Genomic DNA, 14,726 nt, shown 5'->3' on the forward strand with positions numbered 1-14,726 from the left:
AAACATCAGTAGTTCAGTCTTGCTTAAAATGTGTAAGTTGCATTTCATCTATTTTAGTATTTCATCCTATCCAAAAAAGCTATGTCTGCTGGTTCATTTTGCATTACTTTCTTTAATAATATATGTACTATATTTACTTTGCATTGTCTTCAAAAATTCCACCTACCTCTCCTCCAGATGACTCATGTAGATCCATCTCAGTGCTTACCCCCAGAACTCTTAGCTGACTATCGCCAGCTGCTGTCCATACCTTGAAAGGTGGCAGACACCTTTCCCTACGTCCCAAGTCTGCACAGTAACTCGGGACTTCCTTAGTTGTGGTTCTTAGCTGCCATTACGAAAAAAAAAGATGGTAAACCCTGAAAACGGGCCATCTTACCATCCTGGCCAGCCACTGATAGGAACAAGCTGCCAGCTTGGCTGCAGGTATGCCAGACAGAGGGGTGGGAGGAGTACTCTACAGGGCATATGCTGCAGCTGCCTCACTTGGTGAAATTCAGAGAAAAACAACTCTTTCTGCTTCTTCCATCAGAGTCTAGTGTCTGCATATTGACAAGGGATTGAGGGCACTGGTAGTAGAAGAGTGAGGGGAAGGCCTTCTACACTTTGGGTTAAATCAGTGGAGATGAACAGATTAACAGATTGTTTATCTATTTATTTATTTATTTACTGCTTTGTGCACTCAGATATTTCTGAGTGCTTTTAAAGGAGTACAGCCCTGACTAAGCTACAACAACAAAATATAACAATACATCATTAATTATAACCATGTTATTAAATCCATTGTTATATAAACAGCAATTAAATTTCAATTCATAGTACACATCAGCCAGTGAGAACTCCTATCGAGGAAAGTAATGAGCTGCTTTATTGAATGAGAATTGATTTAGACATGTGCTTAAGGACTCTTTCATTAAAACTCAGGAGAAACAGCAGCCAATGTTTCAGTGTTCCGTATATTTCACACTATAACCTTTTCTTCTATGTATGTTCTATGTATTTTGTTCTATGTATTTACTGCACATTCAATGCCAGAGGCAGTCATTTCTCTTTGTAGCTCCTGAGATGTTTACTTCTAGTTATTTATGACAGTGTTAAGTTAACAAAATCAGTATTACCTGGTCTGGCATGGCTGTTCATTACACTTTCGGATCTGTGGTTCAGGTTTTGTTAAATATTTGCACTTCTTGTTGTCCACAAGACTGATATTCTTGTTCATAATCTTTGTACAAGAGACTGTTGTTTTTCGTTCACCTAGTAAAAAAAATAAAGCAGGTATGTGGAGAAACCAGGAATATGCAACTTTGTTAATAAAGGAAGGCCAGTGGTATCCTTATCAGATACAGTTATTTTATGGTCAGTTTGGAAAAAAGAAGTGTAAAACCTACATGTGTGTTAATCTGAAGTGAAAAACAAACGTAGCAGTGAGTCCAATGGAGATATTAAAGTTTGTAGGGAACAAGGTATTTTCTTTTTCCAGTATTTACACACCAGTGTCAACAGAGTTTTGCTGCTTTATTCCTGCAACAAGTCATAGGCCAAAGCCTTAGTCTTAACCGGCATTCTTGTTTCCTTCTCAACCACCAAGACCCTAGTGTTGAGAATGGCTTGCAGAAAAATTGCACAGTAAGGAGAAGATATGTTTTTCCATTAATATATAAGTTAAGGAAAGGAATAACAAGTCCTGCCCTCTGTATTGATTAGTAGTTTAGTAGTTCTGTCCAGTTTAGCAGTACACTGGCACATGTGGCCAGCTCTCAGCCAAAGAGATTCAGCTCATAAAGCCTTTGGTAAGGAGCCTGCACCATTCTCCAACTGCACCATTCTCAGTGGACTAAAGAAGCCATATAACTGATCTGATCTGTAGGGTAATCATTTAGGAAGCTGGGTACTGCCTGTGGAGTAATGCATGTTCTATTACACAAACTGTGCTTTGATGGATGGGTTGGGACCTTGTGTCTCTTGAAGCTGAACGGGTAAGAAATCAGAATTTAATGTAATACTTACAACAAGCAGTAGCTTGTAATCAGATGGGAGCATAATTTTTAGAAAACTAGCAAGCCTTGCATTAAAGATGTTAGTTAGTAGAAAATAACTTCATAACCATTTGTTCCTATAGTTATGTTACAACACCCTGTTTCTATCTGGAAGTTTACTTACAAACAGGGTGTGTGCAGGAGCAGGGCAGACATAAGAATTCAGTATTTGCTAGTGGTCAGAAATGTGTTTGTGGGTTGAGCAGTGAAGCTATAAATATTCATTATGTGTTTGACCACAACTGACATTTTACACAGCATTTGTGTACGTGAGAGCACATGTAACTAATATATCATGCACAGCATTTGAAATGTTTGACATTTTTTTCTGCATTTACATATACATCTCTGTATTCATATTCCCTCCCACACTAAGAAAGCTTCTCTGCAACACAGGAGGTTACAGACCGTTACATGTATAAACATGCACAAAGCCACATGGCTTCATGAATACTTCTCATCCTGACATACATTTTAAACATTTAATGAAAACTACTGATAATTGTTATATACTTTAATCAGATTTATCAAAATACTGGTGTTAAAATTTCAAGCACAAATATTTACACAGGGTACAATATGCATCATTTCAATTTCATTATTAGTTCTTATTAAACCAAAGAACTAAAAGAAGAATTAAAGTTGTTTTGCCTAAGGTATGAAAAATCTTTCACTTGTATTTCAGAATATTTGCAGTAAAAATACCTTTCATGGAACTTTGCATTAACTCAGCTATTTTAAACAATAACAAAACGTGATGGCCAGTTACAACAGAAAAAATATGATAAATAAACATTACAGTAAAACACTTCAATATTTATTTAAGCATTAATGTAGAAAAAAAATAAATCACTGACATACTGCACTTCAGGACTTTTCCAGATGATAGGTAACTTTAGAAATAACTGAGGCAATAATGAGAGATTGTGGTAGCATTCAAATTATTCTAAAAATATTTCAGGAAACTGTAAAAAGCATGAATATTCCAAGTGAGTATGAGTGCACTATGAAGAAACAGAGGATGATACTAGCACCACGTACAAAATGCCTTCAGGGAAGAAGCTTTCTTACCAAACCACAAAAGGCATGTTTATGGAAACTACAGTAATCTGTCGTGACACCAGGACTGTTCACAGAGTCAAAGTAGCTAGAACACAGTGTTCTTTGTGTTGCTGTTATGAGAAGGTAAAGCATTTCCAGGCTTTCTTATTTGAACTATAAGGTGCATTGCAATTTTCAGGACTGCTGATCACAGCAGCCATGATTATCAATGTTGTAAGCTGGAAAGACAGGTATCAATAATCAATCTAGTATTCACCATGTAAGCCCGACTAATTAATTTACAACATATAAACAGATTTCTATAGGTAGCATTCATAAAAACACTCTTACATGTTTCCCACTGTAATCACCTTTTCTAATAACCAGCTTCTAAATAGTTACCAATTTTAAAGGATTTTGTTACAGTAATATTGCTCATGTTCCAATATTTGTTTTCATATTTGCATTTTGTTCTTCCAAATTCACATTTTTTTATGGTTCATAAACATAAACATAGGAAAACTATTGCATCAGCATACTAATATCTGCTGTTGCAATATTTGTTCCATATGCTTCTGGATCTCAACTCATGTTACTAACGGTACATATTTGATCCGAGATTGGGGTTCAGCTTTTCTGTAGTTTGAAATGTCTTTTACAGATCGTTTTTCTTCAGTAGTTCCAAATACACAGTGGAATGCACATGAACTTTCTATTCTTGTTCTAGCTCTTGCACTTGTATTTCTTCTTGGAAACCGGGTCCCGAATTTACTTTTTTAATCAAGTTTTGGTTCCTTCACTAATATTTTCTTTCTACCAACTTTATTTAGTTTGAATCTTTACCTGGAGTTATCAGTATTCTTTTAATATAACCAGGAGGAACATGACAGAAATATGTCCACTGTTCTAAGGAATCATACAAGTTGCAATGAGGATATTACTAATAAATACATTGCAGTGATCATCAGTCTGAAATATTAATATATCATTTGTTTTAGTCATCATATATATACATGAATATATATATATATATATATACATTAAAAATATTGTAGATGCAGTGTGTGTGTGTGCTTTTTAAAAAAAAATTTACCTCCTCCACATACAGCATCACAGTCCTCCCAGCCAGAATGAGTCCACATGAAAAGAGGCTCTGGTACTTTAGAGCTTTGATTCTCAGGAGGAGGATCCAGTGGGATTGTGTACTCATAGTGTAGACCATAGTTCTGGTCATGGAATAGCAGCACCTGTAATTATAGAGAAGGAAAACCTTTCTATGTGCACAGGAGCTATTGAAGACAAACTTCGACTTGAGAAGAGATAATCTTGAAGAGCATGCCAGAATGACTTAATGCACTGTAGCCTTTAGACCCTTCTGATAGATTTTGTAGATGAAACTAATTAATAGAAGTATCCAACCCAAAACAATGGGGGAAAAAAAAGATTTTATTTAACATAACAGTCACAAAGTTCTCCATGTAAAATTGTAAAAAAAAAAATATATATACACCAGAAATCTGGGGAATGTTATATTACCTATCCTATGTTTCCAGTGCTCTTAAAAAGATATCTTTCCTAGACGAATCAAATTTCAAACTATTTTGGATATACAAGATGATTTCTTACACTTAAAGGATTTTGAATTGTGAAGTACTTCTTCATCATTTCTTCATTGTTCCTTTTGTTTTTGTCTCTTTGGCTATCAACTTTGCCTTCCCTACACTGAAATGTGTCAAAACTCTACTTCTCAATGGAGAATTTGGTGATTACAACCCTAAAATGGCAATGCTGTGCTGTAGCGTCAGCCAGTGTGCCAAGAGGATAGAAAACATCTGATCCTGATTTGAATTTCTCTGCTCAAGCTGCACATCAGCTTTGTATGAAATTTGTAGGAATTTTGAAGCCTTCCATTCTGCCTCAATAACATAAAGTTTATTATTGGATTTAAAAGAACTTTTTAGAACTGGGCTGACAGATCAGCAGGTACATCTCGCATAGATCCCATTATCCTCAGAAGCCTGGAAAAAATAGGTCCCACACTATAGGATAGGAATCAGGTGTAAAAAAAAAAAAAAAAAAAAAAAAAAAAAAAAAAAAAGGCGAAACAAAACAAAACCCACATTGTCATACCAGCAAATGTAAAGGTGATGTTGTGGGACCTTTGGCAGATATCTTCTCCCAGAGACCTCTTCGAACATAATGGACGGTGGTCCCAGCAATATTGAATGTTCCTGAATGCTCTATCTTCCAGTCACTATTAATTGACTGTTTACCAGCATCTCGAAGAGCTGCCAAAATACATGAAAAAAGGCCAATACAAAACAAAAAAAAGGCGTTGTCAGTAGTGATTCTGGCCTCCTTTTACTTCCTGTTTGGATAATTTAACAGGTAGGTGAAATCACATAACTCTGCAAAGATATTTATGGATGCTACTATACATGAACTTCAACTGGAACATGTTTCAGAAGCACTTTTTGGAAGATATCCTTGGCAAATCTGTGTGTGCTAAGCATAACTTGAAATTAAAACAGTGTTTTAATGCCTAGTGAGACTGACAGACTCCAGCACAATTCACTAAATTAATTTATGACAAAAGCTTTGTCTCTTTTCCTAGGTAGTCACTTCTATGACCCATACAAGACATGGGAAATGCAATTTTCACAAGACACTCTTCAAGATCTGTGGAATTATATTAAAACTTCAACAAATTCTGGTTCAGAATTCTTTGCCTCTAATTAGTATATCTACTTTTTTCTCCATCTCAAAATGTGACAATACTACTGTCATACTAACTTAAGCACTTATTTTATACAGATGTTCACCACCTAATTTAATGATTCTAACAAACAGAAAAAGCTTATTCTTTTTAGATGAATCATTGTCTTCTTGGCCTAATTAATATTCAAAAGCGTCATCAAGTCAAGAAAGATATTCAGACATTGAGAACAGACTGTTTTACAGTATTTTTCTATAGTACATTCTGAATAGACCCTTCTGTGAAGAATTTTTAATTTTATTTTATTTTATTTTATTTGTAATCAGGTCTGTAATAATCATATGAAGTAAAATATGCTTGAAGTCACCTTTTGGACAACAAGTTCTACACATTCCTCTTCATTGAAATTGCATGTTTGGCATCAGACTGTTTAAGAGAACTTCAACAGTTTAAGTCTTGTCCAAAATTTCTTATTTAATGTTGTAAGTTAATGTGAGTCATTCCTGTAATCATCCTCTCTCCTATTCATATTTATACTGTTATGTTTTGTTTCTATGGGAGACAATGGCAATAGGTCTATGGACTGGCAGCAATACAATTGCATAAGACACCACTGATGCGTACCACTACAGCACAGTGTAATAAATGTTAAGACTATAAACTCCATTAACACTGTAGAACAGTCTTGTGCTAAAAATAACCAGTAATTTTACAAGATTTAAAAATTGGTATTTTAGGTTTAAACATTCTATTATTAATGGTAATTAACTCCCATTTTGTTTTAAAACGTTATGGGTCAATCCTCTTCCCAGTGGAGAAACAAAACAAATGTACTTGAAAGTGCCAAGGTCCAGTCGGGTCATGCTGCTCACATGGAGCAACATCTTCTCCCTGGAGAGCAGTGGACCTTGCATTGTCTTCTCTGTCTTTAAAAGAAGCGTTACGTACCACAGCATACAGATGTGTGCAGGGGAGTGGAATCCCAGACCCAGACTCCCTACTCTGCTTAGTTTTTGATAAAAGAGGATTTTCTGTACAAAGTAATGCAATGCAGGAGGGAAATTCAGCACACTAGTGTATCTTATGGGCTATAAAACAAACAGAACAATAAATCTACAACCAAGATGAGCAAGCAAAAAAACTCTGATGAGGAAAACCTACCAAGAAAAGAGGCATTTGTATCAAAATAAGAGGGAAGTAGACAAGATTGAGCTGTGAATTTGGTCTTTTGTTCTGTGCAAAATTTAGTAATTCTCTCCAGGAGAGTACTAAAACAATGTCATTTTGGCCAAACCCCATTTTTCCAAGAAAAATAGAAAATATAAAAAAATATTTTAAATTAATTTCTAAATCAGAATACTTTCACTGATATCTTTTCTCAGGGAAGTCACTGTTTCACTCCTGTTAATGTTATCATGGGATCCCTTCAAATCATCTTAAGAATATTAATACTCAAGGTTTGAAAAACTTTTTCAAAATTTCAACTTGTCATCTCATGAAGGACAAAATTCCATCTTTATCTCATTAGAGAAAGATTCCATCTTTATCTTACGAAATTAGAGTTACATATGATTTAGCATTATGTCTTACTGTTTCTGTTTAAACTATTTAAATTACTTTACATTAAGGCATTTGTTTCTGACGTTACTGAATAAGGTACTTATAGATGTTGAAAGCAACTATGCTTTCAATTTGCAGTACCATACAGGACATATTATTGTTCAATAAATTATATATCTTTTTATGGGAATAAAATTGCCACTTTTTTCTATCAGGTCACATTTTAAGATTGATAATTGCTTAATTGCTTTCTGCTTTCTCCAAAGTAAATAAAGATGAGAATATTATCTTCTGCAGCAAACTTTCCATTAGTTGCTGCTGCTTCAGTCTTTTCCACATCACTGTTTTGATTTTAAGGAAACTAAAGAGAAGAGAAACAAAATAGAAATGCTATCAAGTGACTATGAAACAGAATGTCATATGTCAGCACAGGAATATCTTCTTTTTATTTTTCAAAATAAAAGTGTTAAGATACAATCCAGAAATTAAGCATTTATTTAAAAAACAATCAGGGCTATAAGTAAGGCACTGAACAGTTATTACTAATAAATCCAGGTTAGAGTGGAAGAATCTAATTCAGAAAAACACTCAGTTACAAATCTGATAGTTCTTGTTGAATTGTTCTGCATATACATCTATATTTTTGTTGTGTTGTATTTCTACTATTCACTTATAAGATTGTTATACATGATCCATATTTACTAACTGTGAAATGGTGTTTTGTTTGTTTGTTTGTTTCTGGAATAACAAATGTGATGTAAACATCTCTCTTGTATTCATGTGTGAATTTAACACCAATGATAAAACAGAAAAAGCTTACAGGTGCTATTGTTTTATAAGCAATAACCATCAATAAGCCACAGGTCTCCACAGGTCTACATATAGAAGCACTTGATAGCATTTCATCATCACATCAGCTAATTAACTCCAACTGTTCATTAGTATCCAGGAAATCCTTGTGTTAAGGTCATTACTGTTAAAATAACAAGAAGCTGAGAACAGGAAAAGCAACATGCATGTTTTGCTATGATAGGGCAGTGAACGCAATTCATTTTATTTTATTTTTTAAAAAAAGGACAAAAAAAAAGTTTGTATTTTCTCACAACTCTTGAAAATAGAAAGGAATAATCAATCTGACCTGCTTAAGTCTTGTGTTTTGTAGCAAACATTCCGTGCTAAACAGTAATAAAAGCACCAATTTACAAGTACCGCACCTAAAGGATTATGATATCTAATGAAAATTAAGGACTTTTAGGACAGTGCTTAAAGATAAGAGTTAGTCTATGCTTAAAATTAGTAAGTGATACTTTTATTTCCTGTGCTACAATGTTCACACATACAATGAACTTATTTCCAAAATTAGTTTTAACTTAGAAACTGATTCCTGTTTTATCTGCCTATTTTCTTAGTTACATGTTTTCATCATAGCCTTGCTGACCTATTTGCACTTCGTTTATCACTTTTATTTCACAGAAGTACAATACAAATTCTCATGATATTAGATACAATTGCACAGGAATATTTAATTAGGGTGTATTTATTGAATATGTTATTTCTGCTGCATAATTCTACATAGGCAAGTAATATCTTTTCTAGAATGAAGTCTGAGCTATATCAAAATGTGTACATGCAAAAATAAACTACTAGCATTTATATGTATAGCTAATTTATTTGCAAGTGCTGAGCAGGAAACTTAGAAAGCATGATTCCATGTTAGTACCAATCTTCACTCTCATTTTTGGTCAGACTTTAAGGTAATTCTTTTTGTGCTGCATAGCACTTTGAATTTCAGTTTTATTGACTGTGAAGGAAGAGCTGATTCATATCACTTTTCATTTTGTCTTCTGCATTGGCAATGTGAGACCTCTATAAAAATTTTAATCAGACTCAGGCACAAACTGAATAAAATAAGCATTTGTTTCTTAATTCTGGATGTTTTCTGAAATGGGTTGTTCAGCTGTTGGAAGTTGTATGGCTGCGTACACACCTAGAAAATGATGCTTATATGCCTAAATTCAAACTGACTTTTAATCTCCCACTACTTTTGTCAACAAGAAAAATAAGGAGTGGTAAGACTTTGTTAATGCAGTAACACAGAACAACAGTAACAAATGTGCACACTCTTATCTGGAAAATAATTTAAATTCATTTTCATGAGTTTCTTCTGCATAGTTTATATTGCTACAAACTACACTTTGCCAAAAGCTTTGCTGATAGCTTTCACGAATGTTATCTTATCACAAATGTTAAAGAATAGATATTTGTTTCATATTGATATAAAAAGGTTTTAAAATATTTTATTTACTAACCATTTTCTATGGCCTTGTATAGATGAAAGGAAAACACAGTGGACTCTGGTCTCTACTATATGATCAGGCCCTCAACTCGTTTCCAAGGTATTTTATGTGCATTGTCAGAAATGAGGAATTCAAAAATTTGTATTATTTGTCAGACCCCATCTGCTTTCTTGCATGCTTCTGCCTCTGCCACTCTTCCGCTGTCTCATACTTTCCCTCCCCCCACAAACATGGTACAACGTGCTTATTTCTTAACTAGGAAACATATTTGATAAAGGATATTTGACAAGAACTTGCATTCCTCTGAACTTGACACCTATACACCTATATACAGCTCACTGAATGATTAAGGTTGGAAGGGACCTTTAGAGGTCATCTCCTGCAACCCACATGCTCAAGTAAAGCCACTTAGAACTAATCCATTTCTGTATTTCATTTAGAAACAAATAATTTTTCTCATTTCGAATTAACACCAAGAATTTTCAGTTTTTAGATCACAAGTCTGTAACTAATCTTATTAATTCATTATAATACTGGACTTGACATCTTGACATGCCATTATACAAGTGTCACAAAAATAAGCATTCTAAACTCAAAGCCTGGTATATCTCTTAGGAAAAATACTTTGAACTTCGTTTCTGTATTCTACTTTAAGAACTGAAAAAAAAACAAAACAAAAACAAACAAACAAACAAACAAACAAAAAAACCACCTGCCAAATATAAAGGAAAATGTAGCAGCAGACAAGACCAAGATCTTAGACCACAGATCCTAATTCCAAAATGAGTATGGTTTAGGAAATATTCTTGAATCAGATAAACACTTGTTTTTCCTTCTTTACTATTACAAATAATTTCTATTCCTGAATACTCTACTGAGGAAAGAAGAATCACAATCTCGTATGTATTTCCTCATATGACTTAAGTAATAAGGCATACCTATTAATTTGGCTTTATTACAATAAAATATAACAACAACAACAACAACAACAACAACAATAATAATAATAATAATAATAAAAGAGTACGTAATTCTTTCAAAACTGTAAAGAAAACCTCACTGAAGGGGATCTGTGGGTCATCACTGCTTCTACCTCCCCAGAGGGGAGAAAAGAGGACAGACCTTGACAGAGTCATCAATTCAGTAAATGCAGTTGCAAGTTATATTTTATCCTTTCTTCTAGGATGCCAGAGCTCCTGCTACTGTGGTAAATGTTGATATACCTCAGATAAAGGTATCTGAGATGTTCAGAAAGAATTCCTCTGAAGATTTACTGCTATGGACTGTGGTTTTACTGGTCAGTTTAGCATCATCATGGAAGCTTCCAGATCACAGTGACACTGTTTTCTGATCACCTAGTAAATCCAGAGAACAGCATTTCACTTTGATTGTCTCTGTATTTGACCTGTGCTGTACAACAGGGATCAAATTTTCCAGCAGTTTAAATTAGCTTCTACTTTGTAAGCCACAGCTCTTTGTGTATGCTGGGCTGCCTTATGCTTATAGCTGTATCTTCAACTATAAAATTATTAATTATTTGAGCTATACTATTTGAGCTATACCATTCAAAAAAAAAAAAAAAAAAAGATCTTAAGAAAATTAGCCAAGCAGAAATACTGTTGGCCTATACTGACTTGTTTCAAGTTCAAAAACCCAGAGAGCAAAGTGCTATGCAATGTAAAATTAACATACAGAACCGTAACATAAAAACAAATCAGAAACATAGAATTTAATTTGCACTGTATTTCACACTTTTATTCAATTTTCTGAAAAATATTGTTTCTAAGGTGAAATGTTTATACCTTCTTCACTAAAATTGCAATGTTACTACTCCAAGTCAAAAGTGTTAACATTTAAATTGTTACTCCTATTCAATTTTTTCATGCTTTCAGAATAAATCTGCTGAAATTGAATAAAGTTTAATTTAAATACCTTTTGCTAATAAAAGTAAGAAAAAAGTGTGAAAACCTAGGTTTTAATCCAAAATAAGAGATCTTTTCCTGCTTCCACATAAAGCCTTAAAAAATCTCAATGAAATACTATCTGATAATGATTCAGACTGACATTAGCTACAATAAGAAAAGTTGAATTAAAGTGACAATCAATGAAAAGCTGATTGCTAATTAGCACCTTTCAAAAACAAGCAGTATATCTGATATGATTTCATAAAAAGAATTATAATTCTTTTTGCGTCCCCGTTATGGGAGGAAAGCTTGCTATTTATGAAAATGAATTAATTTCCTTAAATACAACTCCAGCTTTTATTTACTTTTACATTATTTAAAAAATAAAAACTAAGCAGTACTTCACTTGTCTGCATATGATAACACAGCCTATAATATAGGATGAAAAAAAGAAAACAACTTGGAAAACTAAGAAAATGAAACTTCTGTTATCTATTTGACACTCAGACCTCCATCTCAAGCTCCATTGGTGCACAATGAAACAATCCAGAACCCTAAATCTCCTGTGATATTTTAACAGGATAGGCACAGCCCTCATGACAAACCAACAGTCACACATTAATAATGTCAACTGTCATAACTAAGACTTGACATTTTTTATGTTCTCTTAGTTAAAGTACTGAGTAAAAAGTTCCTTAAAATGTAAATATTACTTATGAACAGAACTAAGAACAGGGGACAAATTGGGGAATTTTTCATTTCATTGTCCTATTTCTTGTATTAAGTTTCTCCCAATTTAAGCTACAAGCAGTTCACTAAATATTTATGGTATTTCACTTATACCACAACAACATTAACCATAACAACAATTACAAGTTATACTCTCCTAGGCAACAGCTCTACAACTCATTAAAAACAAAAACAAATTTTCAATGAAATGTAATTCCATAAAAAAAGTAAAAACTAAAAAAAAATAATAATTGTGATTACATTTGCCCATGAAAACATTTAGATGATTTGAAATTATCCAAATAAATATTTTTGTGCTTTCTTAGTTTAACTTTAGAGCTTTCATTTGACTTTATTGGTAATTTCCTGTGTATTGATTGGTCAGTGCATTTTTTTTTTTTTGGCTAAGCAGAAATTATTCCATGTTTCAGCATAAAACTTTTCCTTTCACTAGCTTCAATGTGAAGTGTTTTCATATGTGTTCTCGACATAAAGCATTGAAAATCCTGCAACGGGGAATTTTTCTGATATCTGAACTAATTCTTTGAATATTTCTGTAAATGAGAAGAGATGAAAGTTCAAACAAACAAAAAAAATGTGCAATAGCCAACTGTTATGTAATTTCTACAAAATTTCTTTAAAGGTTATTTTCAATGTTTTCTACACATATTTTTGTTTAATTACAGAAGCATGTTTAGCTAGCTCTCTTCAGTGTTGATCCAAACAGGACATGAACACTAACCTAAATAACTGTGAGCTGGTTTTTCTTCCACAACTTTGATTCTTCTTGCTCCTGCAGGTATCACCAAAGCTTCCACATAACCTAGGCATGAGACCATATGTACTATGTTAAACACAAAAGTATGGAAAAGGACATTTTGTATGTTTTTTTCTTTCTTGTTTATTTTCTGTTTTAAATGTAACAAATTATAATTTATAATGTCTTGAGAGTCTTTGAAAAATGTTGAAATTGTTAACAAAAATGAAACTGTATTATGTGTAATATATATATACTATGATGTAATATTAAGAGGATAGAAAAGTGAAACATAACCTGAATTAGTGACGCTGGAGCAGACTGGAGACGGGGCAGATAAAGCTGTCTCCAGCCAAGTAGAATAGTATCATTATCACTACCAGACCAGACAAATTCCAATTTCATTTAGCATGTAAGGACAAATGATATGGCACCAGAATGTAAACAGAATCCCACTGTTTGTTTTGGTAAATGTTTTGTATTCCAGGTTTCTTGCTAAAACATTCAACCCCTGTTATGAATGACTTTGGAGGTATATTTATTAGTTAGTTGTATTGCATTAAAATTGTTTCCTTACTGTGTGGGATTAAGACATGCTGTTGAGCCATTTTCTCTAAGTAAAAAGGGGTGAAAAGGCAATGCAGGTGGAAAACACTGTACAACAAAGAATGTTATAAATAAAATCACATTATAGATTATTTAAGTGAACTTCAAAAAGTAGATAGTAAAAAATATTTATCCTGTGTAGCTATGCAAAGTTTTATAAGCAAATACTGAGCACTTATAATAATTTTTCAACATTTTAGTCTTGAAACTTGAAAATTAGCTGCAAAACAGCATTATTTAATTTCCTTAAGAGCTAATAACTCTATGTATTGCTGATATTTCAGCTTCTTGAGAAGGAAAACAACACAGCTATGTTTAGATGGCAATACTATAATAATGTGGATTGACATAAAATCCTGAAAAATCTTTAGAAGTGTTTGGATATTTGCACTAGCTATAGAAGAGAGCTGACATATTGCCATTTATTAGCAGTCACCTTCTCCATAGTTTTTGATCTGTAGTCCTCAAGACTCAGCCATGGTTTGGGATCCCTGTTCTAAGGCCTGTTCTGGCCTTAAGACAAGGCCAGACATAACTATCTGATGATTATACATTTCTTATTTTATTTTTATTTTTTTAAGTATGCATTTAAGTAAATGCATTGAAGTCCTTGATTGTTCAAAGATATAGTCTGCTTCTAATTACAGTATTTTATGATGTGATTTACTTACTGACTTGAAATTCTGCACATTTTCTATACAAGAAACTGAAAGTGTAATGGCAAACAAATGCTGAAAACAGTTGGTAAATCACTGTTTGAAAGGGAAGACTTTTCTTTAAGAGAAGGCATAAATGGTGCACAGTGAACTCTATTTGGATTTCAATCCTCTGCTCTGCAAACACCACTGTGCAGTAGCTAGTCAATTCACCTCTTTCAAAGAACAGATCACAGGACTCTCTGAAAATCTAATATTCATTCTGCATCAGAAAATCTATTTACTTTTTAAAACATGTTGATACTAGCATAAAATAATGCAAAGGATATAAGACTTCACACATTTGATTTTATATTCTCCAACTGCTTGGTTTAATGACATTACTCTAGTTAACAGATCATAGTTAAGATCATTTATTTTGAAG

The 14,726-nt window shown here is 33.3% G+C and overlaps 1 protein-coding gene across 1 annotated transcript in view; it reads right to left on the bottom strand.

Moving 5' to 3' along the window:
* Positions 1-14,726, bottom strand: part of ADAMTS19 (ADAM metallopeptidase with thrombospondin type 1 motif 19) — a 159,098-nt gene that overhangs the window by 26,937 nt on the left and 117,435 nt on the right. The window contains exons 16-19 of the mRNA XM_032205788.1: positions 13,026-13,106; positions 5,208-5,365; positions 4,171-4,324; positions 1,119-1,254 (exon numbers count right to left, since the gene is read on the bottom strand). Of these exons, the coding sequence (XP_032061679.1) occupies positions 1,119-1,254; positions 4,171-4,324; positions 5,208-5,365; positions 13,026-13,106 (529 nt within the window). The remainder of the gene's footprint in view (positions 1-1,118; positions 1,255-4,170; positions 4,325-5,207; positions 5,366-13,025; positions 13,107-14,726) is intronic.

This window comes from Aythya fuligula, chromosome Z (genome assembly GCF_009819795.1).
Source record: "Aythya fuligula isolate bAytFul2 chromosome Z, bAytFul2.pri, whole genome shotgun sequence".
NCBI lineage: Eukaryota > Metazoa > Chordata > Aves > Anseriformes > Anatidae > Aythya > Aythya fuligula.